Source organism: Poecile atricapillus, chromosome 4 (genome assembly GCF_030490865.1).
Source record: "Poecile atricapillus isolate bPoeAtr1 chromosome 4, bPoeAtr1.hap1, whole genome shotgun sequence".
NCBI lineage: Eukaryota > Metazoa > Chordata > Aves > Passeriformes > Paridae > Poecile > Poecile atricapillus.
Window position 1 is genome coordinate 34,126,542 of NC_081252.1, and position 20,331 is coordinate 34,146,872.

Consider the following 20,331-nt stretch of genomic DNA (forward strand, 5'->3'; position numbering starts at 1 on the left):
TTAGAAAGTATGTTTGAGTATTTCACTATGATTTCAAGTAACTTCATGCTGTATTTTATTAAATTGTACTAAATTGTAAAAAATTGTATTAAACCAGAAAACCAGAAACTTAATATGTAATATTGAATTATTTTAGTTCATTTACAATATCCCAAGGCTATATTAGTGTAATAATATTGGCTTATCCTTACGGTATTCATCTGATCTTTAATAAATCAAAACATTTCTTTTATTCAAAATAATTAATGTAATGAATATAATATACCCTTTTTTTTCACTGTTACGTTAAAAGGTGCAAAGATTTGCATACCTATTAGGCATCATCAAACTATTTAGAAAAATGCAGAGATCTGCATGATGTGAGTTGTCTTCACTTTCAATACAATATTTCTGAAACTTTCCCGTTTTCAGCAGAGAAAATAAAAAGGAGCCATCACAACATGACACCTAATAATTTATTTATTTTTTTTCCCCTTTGGCTATTCACCTTTTCAGCTGTTTTAAAACACTTGTGATTTTTGAGAAAATGGTAACCTTGTGTAATCTGAGCAGGAGGTACTTTTAAGGATCTGAACATGTATTCGATGCCAGCATCAACAGAGGTCTCTGGGACACAGAGATAAGAACTGTCCAGAGGAATTGCTCAACAACTGATGTGTTCAGGCACAGAGTGAAGAGTTGAATATTAACAGAGAAACTCTGATTGCTCAGAAGGGTTGATCCTATCACTGTGAAGCTGGAAATTAGTGCTGTTGCATACATATAAAAGAACAGAGGAGACCTCTCCCTGTCAGAGCTGATGAAAAGAGAAGACCACTGAGCTGCTCAAGCAAGCCAGCACCATGAAACTTATCCTGTTGCTCCTGCTCTGTGTTTCCTCTGTTCAGTCCCAGGGATCTCTTGACTATGACGAAGAGGTTGTAATACTGATATTGATTAATAATTAGTCATTAATAATTAATTTAATTGCATGCATGCCTTACTCAGCTTATGTAAATTAGCTAAATTAGAAGTTGTGGGAAAAGATAATCAGTGCATGTTCTTTTCCTGCTTGAAATATTTAAATATTTAAAATATTTAAAATATTTCCGCTTATTTGCTGAGTTTGGAGATATTTTCTTCCTGTTTCTTTTTCTGTAGGGAATGAAGAATGTTTGATGGTAAGATTAGTTATTTAGCTGAATAATTTAAGGACACTAATGTAGCAATGTTGACATATGATGTTACAGACAATTAGTATTAGGTATAAAGGAGTAGAAATGTGTAATTAATCATATCCTATCTCAAAGATAGTAGAAACTTTTCTGGATAGTCAGTAGACATTAAAAAACCCAAAACCAAACAAACTACCAGGTCATACAGCTTAACATTGGAAATTAAGAGGTAACAATTGCTAAACAGAAGGAAAAGCAATGAGAATAAATATAAAATAATGTTTTAGTATATTAATATATTAATATATTTGTATAAGTAAAATTATTTTTTGGAAACAATTTAGAATTTTGGTACACTTTTTTATAGTTTGAAAATCCTTGTAAAAGTTAAACTGGTCTGGTGTCAGACTTTCTGGCAATCTAAGCATGTGTGTGTGCACGTCGACTACCATGTCAATGTAGTTATGATGATGTATGATTTAACACTAACATGTTAAATCATTTTCAGTAATTCTGTAATTTGTATGCTGCTTATTTTTAAAACTACATGAAGCCTCTGATGCTGGATCCTTTCAAATGTTTGTTATTTGGAGCTAAATCTGAGTGGGATTAGAAATGGCTGTAGGTTTTGATTCAGTAGCTCAAACAACTATTAATTCAAATGGTTTTGTTTGAAAATATGCTTAGGGACCAGGCCTGTTTTCCTTGCTCAGCCTCTTAGACTTGGCCCTTTCTGGCAGGTTTTGGGGAATGTGTGCATCAGAGAGACCTCTACAAACCTAATCTGAGAGATATTATTTAATGGTTTTCCCAATTTCACCAGTTAACAGCTTGTATGTGGCCTGAGACCTAATGATGTGTTTGACTGTGGCCTGATTTTCTGAGACCTGACAAATATTCCTGGAGCCCAATAAAAAACTGGAACAATGAAAAAGTGCTCCTGAATATGCTTCTTAGCCCCAAGGATGTCTAATTACTTTTTTTTTGTAGTCTACTACTTGCAAGTTTCATGGTGCTTAGCAGCTCTGAACTATATAAGATTTATTCCTTGGTCAAAATTGGCTACTGAACTTTTGTTTTACTTTGTTTTCTTTAAAGACTTTTTAAGTTTTTTCAAGACTTTTTAGTGTATCTATATCTAGATATGAAGAGTGACTATTCCTACAAGAGAGGGGATAGCAATTACTTTTATGTAATGTCATTATAATATTTCCATTATGGCTTTTTCATTCCATTCCCTGGTCTTACTTGCTGTTTAAAATACTAGAGAGTGCTGAATGGATGCCTCTGCCCTGTGCACCCTGTTTTGCAATAGCAGTCCCAGGTTCAGAGAGTTTCATCTCCCCTTGGCTATGCAGGATGACAGCCCTGTGCTGGACGTTCGGGGCCACCGACCTGTGGACAAAAGGCGTGAAATGGTGCCCACACTCCCAGCTGTGGCACCTCCCATCAGTGGGGCTGGATACCGGCCCCGGCCCCCAAAGCGGGGGAAGACGGTGGACAAGAAGGAACGGACCGTCTATCCTGATGCTGGAGGCTGCAAGCATGCGCTGGAGGAGCTGGTAGGTGTCTGGCTGTTGAGACATACTGTCCTTTCCCTCTAGTACACCCAACACCAGAGTTTTCCTTGCCAAATAAAGGACGGTCATTCATTTAAAGCAGTCCAGCTTTTCCTCACTTTGCTTGGGTTTTCTAGGACTGCATTCAGAAGGGTAATGAGGCCATAGGATTGGTGGCATAGTCAGCCAACAGCAAAGATGGGGAGATGAGAGTTGAACCATAAACCAGGAAAGGAAGTGTCTGTGGGTTAGACTGTACCTTCCATCTGGCTTTGCACAGTTGACTATTAAGGACAGGAAAAACCTCTACAGAAGTGCTGGATTCAGTTTCAGGAAATCTTAAGGAACCCTAGGGACCAAAAAAAACCCCAACCTCCCATGTCGTTCTTAAAATTAGTTTCAAAATGTAGGTCTAGTCTACCCTCAGTCATTGCTGCAGCTCTTATGGGACAGCATACCAACATGATGACATCCAGCACACCCTTTGCTGCCTTGCAGCAGTCTATCACACTGTCTCTGCCATGATCCCTGCTGGAAAACGCAAGCTGTAACAATGCTGAGAGGCATCTTAGTGACTGAGCACAAGTTTGAGTGTGGAAGTTGCCAACAAATGATGTTTGTTAAAGTTTATTTAGATTCTGAAATTCCCATTCTCCCATTACAAACTGTTTGCTGTGTTCAAAGGTATGCTTGTTCACTGATGGGACTAGAACTTGTTTGCTTTTATTCACAGCCCTTTTTCCTTCTTTCTTTAAGGGAGTGATGTGTCCAACTGGATGTGAGCTGCGAACTACACTGTTAAAACAGGAAAAAAATGTGAAAGCAGTTATTAATGATCTAAAAGTTAAAGTGAACACACTTTCAGAGACCTCCTCAACTTTCTATGAATATGTGACCATTCTAGAAGATAAACTGGTAAAGAGGCAAAAACAAAGAAAAGGTATGCTATTTCTATGAACTATGAGTGTAAATGGTATTGCAGTTTTATTGGCATTCCTACAGTTACTTGTTAGTGAGACTTCTTAAAAAAATTAAGAGTACCATGGAATATCTAGCAAAGCAGGGTTCTGTGACTGTGACCTCTTAAATCTTAAAAAACATCCTTTGAGAGAGGCAAAGGAATGGATCTCATATTAACCCAAGATTCATATGAGGTCTCTAAACATACATCATTCACGTGTTCCCCTTACCTGTTTTCATATGTCCATCCAATCCATTTATGACCAGCCTCTGGATTGACACCATAGCTCCCCAGAAAGAAGGGAATTACTGCTTTTAGGCAGAGTAAAGCACCACTGGTAAATCTATTAGCTAGAAAAGAAACAACAGTACACATGTACCACTTTCCTGAGAGTATCTGCATAGTTTTTGCACACTGTAGAAAAGTAAGGAAAAGAAATGCCCTTCCTGCCTTCCTTCCTAGTGGCATCTCAAATTGTACTTACAAATTGCTCTTCATCATTTCCTAGCTGGGAAATACGTTGAAAACTAATCTGCTTTTCATCCCTATGCTTTTCTAGACAATGATGATTTACTTTCTCAGTACAACGCAGAAGTAGAATTGCACTATAATTATATAAAGGATAACCTGGACAATAACATCCCATCCAGCCTCAGGGTTCTTCGTGCAGTTGTGGATTCTTTACATAAAAAGATACAAAAACTGGAAAATGCCATTGCAACTCAGGTGGACTACTGCCGTTCCCCGTGTACGGTTTCCTGCAATATTCCTGTGGTTTCAGGCAAAGGTACTCATTCAGCTATAATGGCATCTTTTCTCCCATTTATGTCACTGTTCAAACTGATGGATGAATCTCAAGCCTGTACAATTGATTAGGGTATTAGGAAAGATGGAAAGTGATTCTAGATAAAAAAAATAAAATTCTTTTCTGGATCACTATACTGGTCAGACCAAAGATCTATCCACTATCAGTCTTCGTAAATGATCCAGTAGCATTTTAGAGAAATACATGCTTCAGGGTTTTTGTAGGGTAGGGGTGATACTTATGTGACTATCATAGTTGTACTCTTGATTTTTTTTCAGTCAAGGAAAAAGCTTCTTTGAAAGCTTCTTTCACAAGCTTGTCTCGTTCAAGAAGTCACTGTAAGGTACACAGTGTTGTATCACTTAGTTTGAAGTTTCAGAAATTCCTCTTTGGAAAAGCTGCACAGTGCAGTATTCTTTCTTCCATGATTCTTTCACTTGATGTATTACAGAAATCAGGATGAAAGTAAAATACTATCTACAGATATTTAAAACTGTCCCTGTATAACAGCAAACCAAAAGATAAGAAGACTGTTGAAGTTCACAGATCTTTCAGTAATAGTTTCTGTTTTATTCTTGCAGAATGTGAGGATATCATCAGAAAGGGAGGCGAGACATCTGAAATGTATCTCATCCAGCCAGATCCTTTCGTCAAGCCATACAGAGTATACTGTGACATGGAAACAGATAATGGAGGTTAGTGTGAAATAGCTATGTTGTTATAATATTAGTTTATCAATGCTACCAATAAATCATATTAGTAATTTATATTTTATACAAAGAAATATGAAATTATGCCTTTTGTAATTACTTGATAATTAAATCTGATTGACTCATTCAGGGAAGTCTTGTTGAGGTCATCTGCTGATGGAGAATAGGATACTTCTATTGTGAAACTGGAAATAAATTGTGTATGTATGTTACCATCATGGATGGTGCTTAGGTGGTCAGACCAGGACAACCTGGCTCATTTCTTACCCTTCTCCAAAGCACTTGACAAAAGACCAGGGCTTTCCTTCAAGTTCTGCTTTTTCCACCTTTCCTTATGAAGCAAGGTTCTACTTAAGTGTGAGCAAAAGGGGCAAAGCTGAGCTCAAAAGCAGTGAAGAACTTGCTGCAAGGAAGCCCTATGCTCTTCTGGTCCTGAAGTGAAGTTAAAAAGACTGTATCTTAATGTTTAATGCTCCTTTTGTACTGGTAATTTAATCTAAATACTCTTGCTCCTGCAGGCTGGACTTTGATTCAGAACCGCCAGGACGGCAGTGTTAATTTTGGAAGAGTATGGGATCAGTATAAAAGAGGATTTGGAAATGTTGCAAAGAGTGGAGGGAAGAACTACTGTGATACACCAGGTAAAGCACTGAGCGTAAAATGCAAAGAGCTGTTCTTACTGAAACCATTTTCTCCTATTTTTTGAGGCTCTTAGATTTTTTCAAAATTAAGTAATGTGCTCCAGCAGACCTATAGGCAAATAATAAAGTATATTGTGAATACTTGAAATATATTGTGAAGTCTGTTTCACAGAGATCTCACTTGTTGCTTCTCAGGTGAATATTGGCTTGGAAATGACAAGATCAGCCAGCTTACCAAAATAGGGCCCACTGAAGTTTTAATTGAAATGGAGGACTGGAATGGTGATAAAGTATCGGCTCATTATGGAGGTTTCACCATACAGAATGAAGGAAACAAGTATCAGCTTTCAGTTAGTAACTACAAAGGCACTGCAGGCAACGCGCTGATGGATGGAGCTTCCCAATTGCATGGAGAAAACAGGACAATGACAATTCACAATGGCATGTACTTCAGTACTTATGACAGAGACAATGATGGATGGTATGTACTTGCACTAGCCATTTAAAATAAAAACAGAGCTGAATATAGAACAGTTCTGTAATTTGCCGTTAGTTTTCATAGCATTTCGTAGTACGTCAAAATATGTTATATCCTGTGAAGTTACCAGCTAAATGTCTATGCAGTTCTCTTGGCATAGCCAAGGACAGGAAGAAGTATATATTAGGTTAGTGACAATCCACAACCAAGTCAGAAGCAAGCATGCTGAATTTTATTGATTCCATGAATGACTTACCAAAGAAAAAGCAGCAAATCTGGATGCAGTCTGTTCATGGTCAGAGACTGACAGCAGCAGTGCTGAGGACGCTAAATAGGAATATTGGTACTCACTCCAGTAAAATATAATAGGTCCTGAAGAAAGAGGCAGGTAGCACGTCCATTTAAAAAGCAATGTTCTGACTACTCAGAAGACAGGAGCCCAGTTGTAAAGTACATAATAGAGGACTTAGTATCTCTAATCTGTGCTTAATACCTGATTGCATATTCATGAATAAAGGAATTATTTAGGTTGGAGAAGACATACATTTCTCATTGCTTTCTCTCTTTAAATTTCATTGATATTTTAATTATCATTATGAACTGCACATAACCATAGTTATCAATCAGTAAACTAAAATGACATTCCCAAAGAGGTGCAACTAAAATTTGATTTGTTTTTCTTAGCTGCTTTACTTTCTGAATGCACCAGGTAGTACACACTTGTGATGGTCAATCCTTTATAGAAAGTTCGGAGAGGACTTACATTTATTTAAATTTATTTGGTTATTACAGTATATGTACTCTGTTGATCTGTTAGCCTATATTACAGATGTCACTCTCTACACCTTTTTTTTTCCCCCTTCATCAGGTTAACTTTAGATCCAAGCAAACAGTGCTCCAAACAAGATGGTGGTGGATGGTGGTACAACCGCTGCCACTCAGCCAACCCCAATGGCAGATACTACTGGGGAGGGACCTACAGCTGGGACATGGCAAAACATGGGACAGACGATGGTGTCGTATGGATGAACTGGAAAGGGTCATGGTATTCAATGAAGAAGATGAGCATGAAAATCCGGCCATACTTTCCACAGTAATCGTTATAATAATGTACAGAATCAGGGATTTTCTTTTAGTATTTGTACATGGTTATCTTTTTAGCATGGTACTCAGTCTTATCTTTACATACCAGAACCAAATTGTACGTACAACCATATTGTGACCTAAAGTGAAAAGCTGTGTCAAATGTAAATCTAAATCTGCCTGATGAAAATAACTCACAAGTGTATTTTTTTTCATTTTTCATTTGTGCACAAGACAGAATTAACTATTATAGAATAACACTGATAAAATAAAACCAACTTGTTTCACTCTTTTACAAAGGTCTTTTGTATCTCTTTTAAAGAGAGAGAGGATTGTTTCTAAATGTTTTCTAAAAGTTAATAAAGTCTTAAAACTAAAGTATTCTTCATATTATTCTTAAGTATTTATGCATAATCTGGGGAGAAAGAAGCACATTCCACTAAATAAGAGACAGTTATTTTCTTTTATATTATAAAAGTAACTACCTGTGTAACAAGCTGAGATGGAATAAAAGTGAAAAGAATATTGAACAAATGAATAGGTCACTCGACCCTTAGCTCAAATCCTGTTTCTGTATAAAATATGTCCTGTTCTGGGACATACTTGCTTTCACACATATGTGTTTTTCACAAAATCCCTATCATGGGACTAGAGTAATCAATGTCTCCAGTCACAGAGTAGTGGAAGTTGAGTATTTCATCAAACCCAGCAGTCTATGCTCCCTTTGAGCAGACAAAGACAAGACTTCCCAACCCTGGTAGAAAGGATGAACATCTCTCAAAGGGCTTTGTAGATGCCTTCCTCTGCAAAGATCACTAAGGGTGGATGGATCCTACCTGAAAACTTTAGTGTTTATTTAATCTATGAAGCCCACGAGGACAAGAAGGAGACATAGTGGCAGCTTCTCACTAAAGGATCACAAATGTTCAGCATCCACACAGGCAAGCTTCCACTGAGGCTAAGGAACAAAAACATAATGTGCGAGTGGAAACCTCTTTTCCAAAAGCACAGACACCTCCTCACATTTAAGTGTAAAGATGTCTTTACTCTTCAGCAATTTTTCTGAAAAGGTTACAGAGTGGCTGTATTTGAGAAGCACTGAAAAAAAGGCTAAAATGAGCTGCTTTCCAGTATTTGATGATCTTGTTAAATGGCATGCAACACATCAGTGAGATTAGAGGTGAGGAAGTTTGTTCATGCTTCTTTCTAGAAGCACAGAAATATTAAACAGTGCAAATGCTTGTGTAATTTTATGCCATAAGGTATAAAGGTAAATACAATGTGGTCTTCTGTAATTGTGTGACCAATATAACTGATATTCCATGCAGCCAGCTTTTTCTAGAAGATCCTTACCACACACTGTCAGCAAGCTGATTTAAACCCCTTACCCTTAGAAGAATTCTTGCTTGGCACATGTGCTGAGAAACATTCAGATGGCTCCTCAACTTACTTGTTCTGGTTAGAGTGACCTTTTAGTGGTTACTAGAAAATAATAGCCTATTTTGGGAGTTGCATTTTGATGAGTTATCACGGAGTTGTTTTATTTTGAAGCTACAAGTATGCATGGTGAGCTATGATTCATCAGTGGGATGGAAGATCTATGTCCATACTTAGAAAATCAAAGCTTAGGAGATTCTTAAAAGTGAGTCCTAAAATGCATGCATTCTTTGTGTACTCCATGTTAGGTGTGTGACAAAAGTGAGAACCCACACCACCCTTGGTTCTGTCCGAGAGCTGACTGCTCGGACACAACTGCTCGGAGCTGTTGTGCTCCCCTTGAAATGGAAATGAGAGTGTGAATGTTGAACTTGGTTAGACTTTCACAGTCCATGTCAGTGGAGGCAGCATTTCCTTGTGAACATACTTCTAAATATCTTTACTTCTTTAACACTCCTAAAACAAAATAAATAATTAAAATTAAAAATTTTTATCTCAAAGTCAAGGTGTGAGCTGCCAAAGACATAGACAAAGTTCATATAAAAGGTGTTTTAAATCAGTATTTCCTTGTCATTTAAAAATAAGATCTTAAAAGTCTTGTTGATAATTGATCATTGTTTATTTTTTAATCTCCAAATGTGCTCAGTTGCCTTTAAATTCAGTGGGTAAAGGTACATCATACGTACATACATACATATATAAAAAATCTTTTCAACTTGTAGTCATAACATGCATTAAAGGCTCGTCTTTCTACAGGGTTTCTATGGGCCTGATTTTCATTCTAACAGTTTTTAGGGAATAGTCAGAGGCTTTAAATGGCAGCCAGACTACGCCATTTTCGATCTCATAGGGGACATTGTACCTGGGGTCGTAATGGCCCCCCAGGTAGTAAATGCCATTGAGGTTGGCAGCCTGGCAGCTGTTGTACCACCATCCCCCCCCATACATCTCAGCACAGTTCTCCTCCCAATGGTCCTGGTCCTGGTCAAAGGTGCTGAACTTCATCTGGGCATGGGATGTGTACTCGGTGCCCTCTTCCAGCCAGCCTGTGATCAGGGCATCCCCAGCAGTGCCCTCGTAGGAAGACACGGTGAGGGTGTACCCTTCAGCTTCAGACCCTACCTGTACGAGATACTCTGCAAACACAGCATTTCCTTCCCAGTCCTCTAACTCTACCCGAAGGAGAGTATCATTCTGTGTCAGCAAATGTAGGTTTTCATTGCCCAGCCAAAACTCTCCTTGCCCCCTGCCATCCACACTGCCGAAACCTTTCTTGTAGTCTTGCCAGGTCCGGTTAAAATTCACTGATCCATCCATTCTCTGTTGGATCAATAGCCATCCTCCCAAAGTGGTCTCTTGGTCGCAATAAACTGACAAAACCTTATTGGATCCCGCTGGCTTGATTTTGAAAATGCCACTTTTGGCACCAGAAGTGTGTTTCTGGCGGATATCATCACAGTCTAAAAAAAAAAGTTGATCTGGTTTGACAGAAGTTATCAGCAAAATTTAATAAAAGGTTCAGAGGAATCCAAATACCAATAGCTCAGAGCAAAATTCTTAGACATTTCTTGGATTATGCTAGGTATAGTGACAGGCAACATTAAAAAGAATTCAGGAAAGAAAACTTTACATATTTCTTAAATCATGAATTTTCTATGTAACACCCGAGTATTAATGAAATATTTTCCCTTTTGTTTCTGAGGTGGTAACAAACAGACACAGTGCTTGCATTTAATCATTACACTGTTGTACTACAGTATCTAAAATCAATGTGCCAGTTTGGTTATGGATGGAGTTCAGCTCCACTACCTCAATAACTACCTTTCCCAGTGCTGGGTGTCCTTCGCCTCCCTCCTGATGGTCTGAAGCTGCGTGCCTGAAAGTCTGGGGTATCCTCTGCACTCTGATCATGTTCCAACCCACCTAGCCGCTCATTTATTTCACGGATCTTTACTGATTTGGTTTCAAAAGTAGAGCCTCCCTTGTTCTTGAAACTAGAAGAGCTGGTTGCTACGGTCTTGGAGTGACTTGCACTGCCAGATGGGAATCCAGATGGCTGAAGTCTTCCAAAGTCATCTTCCTCCTCCTCTCCTAAGTCTCCAAATTTGTCTTTTCCCCCATGAGTCCCTGAATGACTGGATACTCCTGTACCTGTGTGGCTACTGCCTGTGCCAGTAGTGTGTCTGCTGGTTGTGAAGCTGCTAGATCCACTAGCGTGCTTAGTAGCAGTGGATGGAGAGTCAGGGGTAAAAAATGACTCTAACTCAGGGAATACAGTCTCTAGCTTGTGCAAGGCATCTGCACCACTAAAATGATAGGTGCTCCCTTCCCTTCCAACATTTCCATGTAAATAGGAGCAGTCTGAGCCATCAGAAGAAACTGTTTTCTCAACTACTTCTTCTCTAGGGCCATCAGGCCCAGCAACAATTTTTTTGGTGGTAGTTTTGGTGCATCTACGAACACTGGAGGTTTTGTCTCCCAGACTAGAGGTTTCTCTCCTATGAGCAGGATTAGCTAATTTGCTGGTGTATGAAGGCTCATCTGCCCTTGATTCTGCTGTGTGATATGAGCTGTCGCCTCGAGAGAGTTTCGCCTCTGTTTCTGGTCTTTCTAACACCATTTCCATCTGCTTGATGTCATTAATTATGTTCAGAGCTTGCATTTCTGGCAGAGGCTTATGCTTAAAATGATCAGGAACACTAGAGTCCTTAAGTGGTCTCATTTTCAGTGTGCTCAAGGGGATTGTTTGAAGCTCTGGGTTCAAGTTGATGGAGTTGGCTTGGGCAAGCTGCTTCTGGATGTTGTCATAGCTTTCTTTGTCCACCTTGTAATCAAAACTTCTAGCACAGGTTCCTTTGCAAGCTCGTATCTTAATATCAATGTCCACCTGCATAACCAGAGAGAAGCAGTTTGGTTAGGGAGCTTTCCTGACTTTCTCAGGCAAGGATATCTTCTACTGAACAGGGGAAAGGTGAGAGCTGCCCTAATACCCCCCACCTACAGCTGAGCTTCTCCAAAGGTTGTTTTTGATGTTGTCATAGGTCTATTTCCATTGTAAATACAATGTGTGCAATGGCATCATACACACGAGTTCCATGGAAAAGAACATTGTAGAAGGTTCCCAATTTCTGCTTCCTTTATTTTTGGGATTTAGAGGTGTCTTCCTGGTTTTGGAAAGGGTGATGCAAAATTGGTCCATGGGGATTGGGTTAGAAATGGGCCCTCCAAAGAGAGGGGAAGATTCTGTCATGGCCCTGCTGTGAGGTCTGACAGCTTGAGGTTACCATTGTTTCCTCAAATGATCCAAATTATGGATTTCTGTTCTAGGAATCCAAATGAGCCTTTGAGCAAAACCACTCTTTGTGCCAGGACTTTTCCCTGCATTACCATCAGAATAGCTGGCTGTAACCTGAGAACACAGGTTTTAATGCCAGCCCTAGCTGTGGGCAGCACTGGGGATGGACAGAGCATGTCCCTTTCTAACTACTCAGCAACTCCTTACAGGAGGAGAAACGCTTCATACAGAAGCAGTTAGCAGCAGATGGAGCATCCTTGTAGCCTGAGAGAGAAACAGCAGATGGGACTAGGAACTCACGGAACTCAGCTGGTTCCTACAGAGCAGAAGTAGAAAACCAGGATGGATAGAAAACAACTCATTTGGGGATTTGTCCCAGCAAGTCAGATCCTGTGAGAGTTGTACCATGTTTCGTCCCCGTTGGAGCACTGCTCACCATAGAGGACAGATCCCCTTTCTGTAGCTAAGGCTTGGAAAGAATGGGAAGTGCAAAGCAGAGACCTACCTCTAAGCGCTTCATCTCCACCACTTGTTCCTGGATGCTGCTCTGCAGAGCTTTAATTCTGTTCACTTGAGTGACAACTCTCTGCTTTAATGTCACAATTCTCCGTCTGAGTTCTCCTGACAGGCGATCATAAGTCTCATCAAGCTCTGAAACAAAAATGCCTCACAGTCAGCTATGCCCATGTGCTTTTCTTTCCTAAATATATATCATATTTTAAAATAGGTAATTAAACACATAATTGAGAACATACTTCTCATAGTACTGAGCAGATTAAAATTAAATTAATTTCTGCTAACTAGTTAAGAGTCTATTATTGTGATTGTTCCATTTCTTGATAATAATATGCAGTGCAGCCCATACTTTCACGACATATGGCTTATTCACAAAAAAGTAGTAATTCAGTAATGGATAATAAAACTGGGCACAGGATACTCACCCTGAGCACTGTCCAGGTTTGGTTTTAGTGATTTTACAGTTTCCACAATTATCTGATTGGACTTCTTATAGTTGTTTTGATTATCTGAGAGCAGCTTCTTGATTCTGTCTATTCTTTGACTATGCTCCTGATCCTTTTCATCAATTAGTCCTTGCATTCTGCATCCTGATGGACATTTGGTACCCTAGAATTGAAAGAGGGAAATAGTTGTGCTAAAATCCTCAATAGTAAACATCTTGTATAATGGAATCAACAAAACACATCCTCAGAAAGCTTCTGTAACTGTGAGGTGAGGAACAAGTAAACTTTTAGTTTCCCCTCTCCTCTGTCCCTCATGGGTGAGATTTTTTTGTTTATATATATTTCCTAAAGATCTGCTGTAAGAAATCTGTCATCCAGTTAGGGAGGATGTTAGAAGCCAGCATTTTTAAGCGAAGTTTTTCTCAGAAAACTTTAATGTTCTGACAGACTTAAGCTATTTGCCAAGAAGTCATCAAATAAATATACCATAGGAAAGGACTGAGATGCAAGAGGCAAGAAAGAGAGAAATTAATAGTTTATATACAAGGACATCTAGTCAATTATTATGAAACTTCTACTGAGCACCTTGTAATCTGACTTCCTAAGAATTAACTAGTGAGCGTATATGATTTCTGTTTCTTTTGTCTCCATTTTTTCCTTTCTGCCTTTGTTTCCTACAGGAGATCTGTGCAGGCTGCCCTGACCTGAAGCATTACCTACAGCTGAACCTCATGTTGGCCTGTGGCACCTGATGCAGTGATCCAGCTGCTGATCCAGCTGAGGCCCACGGGTGCCCTACAGACGAATCCCACTCTCACCCCGGTACTGATGGCTCACCCAGTCGTCATCTGCACAGAAGGGCCAGCTCTTCTCAGACTGGCAGCTGGACGGGGACTTGTGCTCCACGATCCTGGGACCACGCACTCCTGCACCCACCTGTTCAAAGGTACTCCCTCCATCCTGTGCCTGCCAGGAGGACAAAGGGGAAAAGTAAAAACCAAGGTTAAGTGAATAGCTGTCGAGGGAGCAGAAACACAGTGCTGATGTACTCAAGCACTCAGCTGGTGGGTGGCAATCACAGCCATCCAGTAAGAATCACACCCAACACTGCAAGGATTTTATTCCAACGTTTCTTGTAAGATATGGTTTTGTTTGTTTTGTCAGAAAAAAGTTTTACATCTCTTTAAATTAATGCTTTTATGTAGAGGGCTAGTGATGCTCTGGGTATATTATGATAATATCATTCCACAGAAATATTTCATCCTATGTGCAAATATAAAATTAACTTGAAATTAGACTGCTGGGAAAGTAAAATAAAATACTTTAAAAATATGATTTCCATTAGCTGAAATACTCTAAAATTCTTACTGTCACTTTACCATCTTCAGTCTACACAAAAGTAGCTTATAGATATATGAGTTTTTCCATTAGTGATTCTGATTTTAATCACAGTAGCTAACTAGAAGCTTGTAGCACAATTCTGCCTGACAAAAAGAGAAAAAAAGCCACTAACACAATTAAAAAAACCAATTTTTTTGATGGATGGGTTTCACTGTGCTAATGGGAAGTAGAGAAATAAATATGTTGAGATTTTCTTCAAACCTAAGAAGAGAAATTGATATATACAAACTAATTCCAGGCCAAAACATGATAAGGATTCCTAAAATGGTATCACTTAGTAAAAGTTTTTGGTTTGTTTTTTTTTAAATTTTTGTTTTTTCATTAAAGAAAGCTGTGCCTTAGGGTTTAAGATGAAATTAGGTCTGACTGGAATCCTCTGTGCACCTTTTGTGCTTTTCAAACATTATAATTAATGCTCGAAAATACTAGTGACTACTTCTTATAATGATTGATGATTAATTCTAAAGCTGAGAAAGTGAACCTAATTCTAGCCTCCAGGGTCAGAACCACTCTGAGGAACCGGAATGTCTTTATTAAAATCAGCAGATTCAAATTCAGTAGTTGGATTAATTAATGATTTGATCTGGCCCAAGTGGCTCTTAAAAGTAGCAAATATATCCAAAAATGCCCTTTAGGCATTGACAACTCCAGTATGACTGCTTCTGTTTTGTCCCAACTGCTTCTTATAACTTCTGTCTTTTGCTAAAACAGTCATTTTCTTAAAAAAAAAACCAAAAAAAACAGTCACAAAGAAAAATGTAAAGAATATAACATAAGATTATGGACTTAGTCTTCAATGAGAAAAAAAAAGGTTATATTAGCACAACTGAAAATCATGTTTATCTCCGTCCTTATCAATAATTTGATTCCTATTTAGCTCTAGTTTAAGCTGATGTTGCTGCTACAAGAATCCTTGTTTATAGATATGTCTTTCATAATAAAGGTATAGCGTGCCATTTGTAAGTAGAAAACACTGCTGAAATACTGTCCAAAGGAAAGCACAATTCATCCCAATAAACATGAAGATTCCTGAGTGGCTGGAGCCACTAGCATCCAGCCAGTTATATTTAAGACTTAGAGCATCACCTATGAATGTTTGCATTCATGTTAATGGATTTGCTTTGCTGTCCCTGAAGCCAGGCAGATTCAGCAAAACTGAGTTAAGCAAAACTATGGAGAGCTGGATGCTCCAAAAATACTGATGAAATTTTATCAGTGAAGTGGTTACACTAAGTTGCTGCATATGTGTATGCACTGAATTTTGCAAGCTGGTGATAGACAAAATTTATCTATCTCATGAATGAACATTAAATAAATGCTTACTATTCAAAACAGAAAGATACAAAAAGAATCAAATAAGCAAATTCATACCCAGGCTATGCTGAGGCACAGGAACACACAGAGGATCCTCAGAGGTATCATCTTCAGGAGAAGAGCAAGAACTATGACCGAAGGGGATGCTCTTTGCCAGTCTTTTGGTGCAATTTAAACCTGAATGCAAAGCTGAGATTAATCATTATGCTCCCTTCTGTTTGTAGAAAAAACACACCAAATGCCCCCCTCCCCCTTTGGTGATTACTTAAGGCCTCTTGCACAAGTTTCTGGTGTTATTTGCTGCAGATAAGTTTGTTCAACGCCAACATGCGGGCAACACCAAGAATTCCAGGAAAAAATTCTGTCTAAAACTGTTTCTTGTAACTGGACAATCAACGAAGATGTATGTCAGCACTAGTGGGATCCAGCATGCTTACCTGCTGGAAGACACACAGTCAGTGTGATGGGCATTTAGCTTAATAAACAAAGAGCTGATATTTGAAAAAGGAAGTCATTGCTTTGCCTACGTGTTGGTGTTGAACAAAATATACTGAGGTCCACAGAGAATCTCCCACTCAAACTCAAAAAAGCTCAATTTTTGACTCTATGATAGACACAAAAGTCTAGTGAAAAATCACAAGCTGGTAATTTTCATGCTCAGGAACACAAGAATTGCAGGTGCAACCTTTGTGGGCTTTCCTTGGACATAAAGCCATGGACCGTGCTTTACCACAGGATCACATATGATATTTCTCCCACTGAATTCCTTCTGCCTCACACTGAGCATGGGGATGGTGCTCCACAGGCAAGCATCTGCCCAGAGCTGTAGACTCCTTTCAGTGTAGGATGATACTCTGCTTAAAGACTGCTTAAAGGTTTAAGGATTTTCCTACGCTAAATTACATTCATTCCCTGGCCATGACTTTCCCCTTTTCACAGTCGTAGAAACCAGGTGAGAAGGTTAAGTAAAAAGTAGCTATTAATTTTTGGGATCCATTTTGATAATCTGAAGCCTTCAGAACACACCCTATGTGCAGATCTTGTTGCTGGCAGCTGTCTCTCTGTGCCAGCACCAAAGCTCAGGAAGAACAGCTGGCAGCCAGCTCTGAGATGAGTCTTGCCTCTGGTCCCACAGGAACTGGGTGATCTGGTCACTCAGGAACTGGGAAGGAATAGCATCTAGTCCAGCAGGGTATCAGCTGTAAGTAAGGGACCACTGTGCCCCACCCTATCTTGCTAACTATCTGTGTTACAATCTATGCAACAACTAAAGCATCCTTCATAATGCAGATGTGATATGTCACTTTGGTTCTAACTTTTCCCAGTTTGTCAATGGTTGATTTTGTGATCATCAATAATAACATTATAGTTGTAATTTAATAGGCCTTAAAAATCAATAGTAGTAATAGTAGTAGTAATTTCTACCTTTTCAACCACGCTGACAGAGGATGTGACAATTTGCTAGGTGCTGTTCCAGGCACTGGTCACCAGGTTAACAGGGGACATGGCAAGCAGCATGTTCCAGACCTCTTCTGACCCTGAGGGATGGCACAGCTCTCTGGTGACACTCAAACACAGTAAACTTAACTCCGGTCCAAGTAAAACTTGGCCAGTAAAGCTAGAGGGACTGGAAAAAACTTGATATCTGATCATAAACATTAGGTAAGCTAAGAGGGGTTTCCTGCTTGCTGTAAAGGGAACTGCTGGGGGAAGCTGGGGTGAAGGAGGAGCTTCTCAGGCTTTACAGTTAGGGACTGAGTCTGTGCCTGACCTTCAGCCTATACCTCTGCTTTCATGTTGCAATCATTCAGTCACTTCTGTCAGTGTTTGTTCCAAAGGCTGGAGGCCAAGAGCTAGATAAACTTTGGATTTAACTTTAATTCAGGATCAAAGGACAGAAGCACAGCTCACTACTTCATCTGCCCTGCTCCTGGCTGAACACCACAGTAACAGTTGGGGAGTCTGGGATGTAGATGTGGTTTGTGTGTCCTAGATGTGAGCCTCACCTTGTTTGCCCAGTGCTGTCATGTGTCCTGCCCTACCTCCAGTTTCCAAGTGGTGCCTTCTGCTCCTCCTACCTGCTCATCCATGACTCTTCTCTGGATGCTTTGTCTAAGACTTTATTCTCCTTCAGACTCAGCTCTCATCTTCACTTTCTCTTCATATGGTCCTCAAACTACTTGACCATTTTGTAGTCATTACTAGTCAATCCCAGCACTTTGTCCCACATTTTCCCCATGCAATATCCCAGAACTGAGGAAACAAGTCCTGCAGTCCATCCACTTTATTTGATTCTTTCTTCCTCTACCTCTTCCTCGTTCACTTTTTTTTTTCTTTTTCCCTTGCCTTTAGAGTGAGATTCCTCTGTGTTGTGCTACAGTGGTCTTTGGAAGAGTCACTGCAAGCTCAAGATGTGAAAGAAAGCCCACCAAATCCTTTAATAAACTTTTAGAAAGTGAGAGGTACAGACTTTTCTAAATACAGGTAACTTTTACAATAGGCTACGGTCTGAGGGTCATGTATGATAATAAATGATTTAGAAAAGAGACATATACTCAGCTCTTCGTATACAAAATAGGGGCAGTAAGTTCAATTGCAATGTACTTGCTTGCAAAAAGTAATACTGAGAGTATTATTCTATTTTTAGGCGTTAGAAGAAACAGGACTTCTTTTCTAGCTTCTTTCTGATAGATAAGGGATTGGATACCATAGGAAGGAGCTTCCAGAGGCATGAATCTTGCCAGATTTCTTTCAGGGCCCACAGGACACAATGTGGGCTGGGATCCTGCAGACTCACTCTGGCATAGGACTTCATTGAAAGACCAGGCTTCTTGGATTCACTGGCTCTGATCCTTCTGACCAAGTAGAAATGTAATGAGCAATGCAATGAGCAAATGTAATCTAAAAAAAAATCTAAACCAGGAGGGCCAATAGCAATTCTGACCTAGTAGAGTGTAAATACAGATATCAAAGTGACAGAGGTGAAAGGAATATTTTTTTAAATCCATGTTGCAAATATATAAATCGTATCAACTTAGAGTCATGTCATAGGGTGGCATAAATTGAAAACAGAAAGTGGAAGGGACTCAACCATTGTTACTCAAGCAGCTGTTTGCAGAACCAGAAGGAGACTGGGCTTTCCAACCCTTCCTTTGCATCCTTCTCTCCAGCCTCTCAACACATACTGCTTCAGCTCCATGGAGACATGGGAGAGGCCTTACAGCACAAATGTTCAGGAAAACTGCTTTGCCTGGCGAGGAATTGAGTGTCAAGGCTGGCAGTGAGCTGTGCATCATGGCTGGTTGCATGGATACAACAGAGTTGTGCAAATATACCAGTTCAGTGGTGTGGAGGGGTCATCCCTCCTCTCGGGGTGTTGTTAACCTCATCTGACCTTAGCTAATGATGCCTTCTTTTCTCCTGAGAAACCTGTCTTCCTCTTAGATTTTGGCCCAAGAGTAAAAATTCAACAAAATCTTAATAAAAATGAGAGGGAGTTGGCAGTTCATCATGATGTGGAGACTCAGATCCAGGGAAGATGCTCAGCCTCAGAAACATTTGGGCATCAAAACTGGAAAACTGTTGAGGCAGCTTGAACTGACAGCAAGGTCTCTTTTATCACTGCAATGTCCTCCTGTCTCTAAAATTCACTTGAATGTGCTATTTAGAGATACCAGGCAAGCTTCTGGTCTTTCATAAGTAGCTAAAAATAAAGACCAGGATACACTTCCATTTCACTTCTTAACGCATCAGCTTGAGATAGTGATAGTTTCTAGCTCTGAGTGTATCTTTTGTTGAGAAATTTTTCCACAAATCTAATTTGTTTTGCTAACAAATCCCTCAAACACTCATCAGATTTTGAGGAGGTACATTCAAACAGCATTGCACACTCTTTGCTGGTTGTGATCTGTGTTGTGGATTTGCTTATGTGGATCACTTGGGAAATTATTATCAGATCCAGAGAAAGAAAATGCAAGTAAAATGCAATCAATTTCTGCTGCAAATTTTAACATTTTTTGGTTGCATGACACTGAATACGTTGAAGAAATTTTTAAATATTTTGGAAAAAAAAAGAGGGGTATGTGGGAATAATAGCTATACAGGGTAATACTCTTTGTCATATAGGAAATGAAAGTTATTCTGAGTAAAATTTGAGAAACTTGTTAATAGGTATGGTCTGGAGTAAAATACCTGTTCTTGGTCATTGACACTACCTAGCATACCCCAACTGAAAATGTACTCATTACTTTGTGGTAAGCTAAGTTAAATAGTCTTCATCAGTAAAACAGGCTACTTCCAAGCTGCTATGTACTTTGATCTATGTCACCAAACAATTTTATTAGAAACCTTGAAAACTTAGGGATACTAGTCACATTTATGGAGAAATAGGTTGAACACATGCCTCTAAACAAAGAGCAGAAACTGCTGGTGTGAAATTCAGGAGTGACTGAATCAAGTAGGTTTGATACAACTGCCAAAAGTTTTCCTTGTCTTGTTTGGCCAGCTTAGACCACAGATAACAAGCTCAGAC

At 39.3% G+C, this 20,331-nt stretch overlaps 2 protein-coding genes across 2 annotated transcripts; one reads left to right on the plus strand and one right to left on the minus strand.

Moving 5' to 3' along the window:
* Positions 1-759: 759 nt before the first annotated feature.
* Positions 760-7,769, plus strand: FGB (fibrinogen beta chain). Its single transcript, XM_058838113.1, has 8 exons — positions 760-917; positions 2,513-2,716; positions 3,470-3,653; positions 4,234-4,461; positions 5,061-5,174; positions 5,708-5,830; positions 6,026-6,311; positions 7,177-7,769. Exons 1-8 carry the CDS (start codon positions 843-845, stop codon positions 7,403-7,405), a joined length of 1,443 nt encoding a protein of 480 aa, XP_058694096.1. The 5' UTR covers positions 760-842; the 3' UTR covers positions 7,406-7,769.
* A 1,654-nt stretch (positions 7,770-9,423) lies between these two features.
* On the minus strand, positions 9,424-16,015 carry FGA (fibrinogen alpha chain). The gene is made up of 6 exons (XM_058838114.1): positions 15,858-16,015; positions 13,923-14,051; positions 13,065-13,248; positions 12,629-12,774; positions 10,650-11,715; positions 9,424-10,288 (listed from the first exon to the last, which is right to left on the minus strand). The coding sequence occupies exons 1-6, from the start codon at positions 15,906-15,908 to the stop codon at positions 9,579-9,581; spliced, it is 2,286 nt and encodes a 761-aa protein (XP_058694097.1). The 5' UTR covers positions 15,909-16,015; the 3' UTR covers positions 9,424-9,578.
* Between the last annotated feature and the right edge of the window lie 4,316 nt (positions 16,016-20,331).

Excerpts from the sequence above, each read along its gene's own strand:
- FGB (XM_058838113.1), top strand. The coding sequence starts at position 843 with ATGAAACTTATCCTGTTGCTCCTGCTCTGTGTTTCCTCTGTTCAGTCC. Across the intron at positions 3,654-4,233 it reads GAGGCAAAAACAAAGAAAAG|ACAATGATGATTTACTTTCT; the intron begins GTATGCTATTTC and ends ATGCTTTTCTAG. Across the intron at positions 5,175-5,707 it reads CATGGAAACAGATAATGGAG|GCTGGACTTTGATTCAGAAC; the intron begins GTTAGTGTGAAA and ends TTGCTCCTGCAG.
- FGA (XM_058838114.1), bottom strand. The coding sequence starts at position 15,908 with ATGATACCTCTGAGGATCCTCTGTGTGTTCCTGTGCCTCAGCATAGCC. Across the intron at positions 13,249-13,922 it reads TCTGTGCAGATGACGACTGG|GGTACCAAATGTCCATCAGG; the intron begins GTGAGCCATCAG and ends TTTCAATTCTAG. Across the intron at positions 12,775-13,064 it reads AAACCTGGACAGTGCTCAGG|AGCTTGATGAGACTTATGAT; the intron begins GTGAGTATCCTG and ends TTTTTGTTTCAG.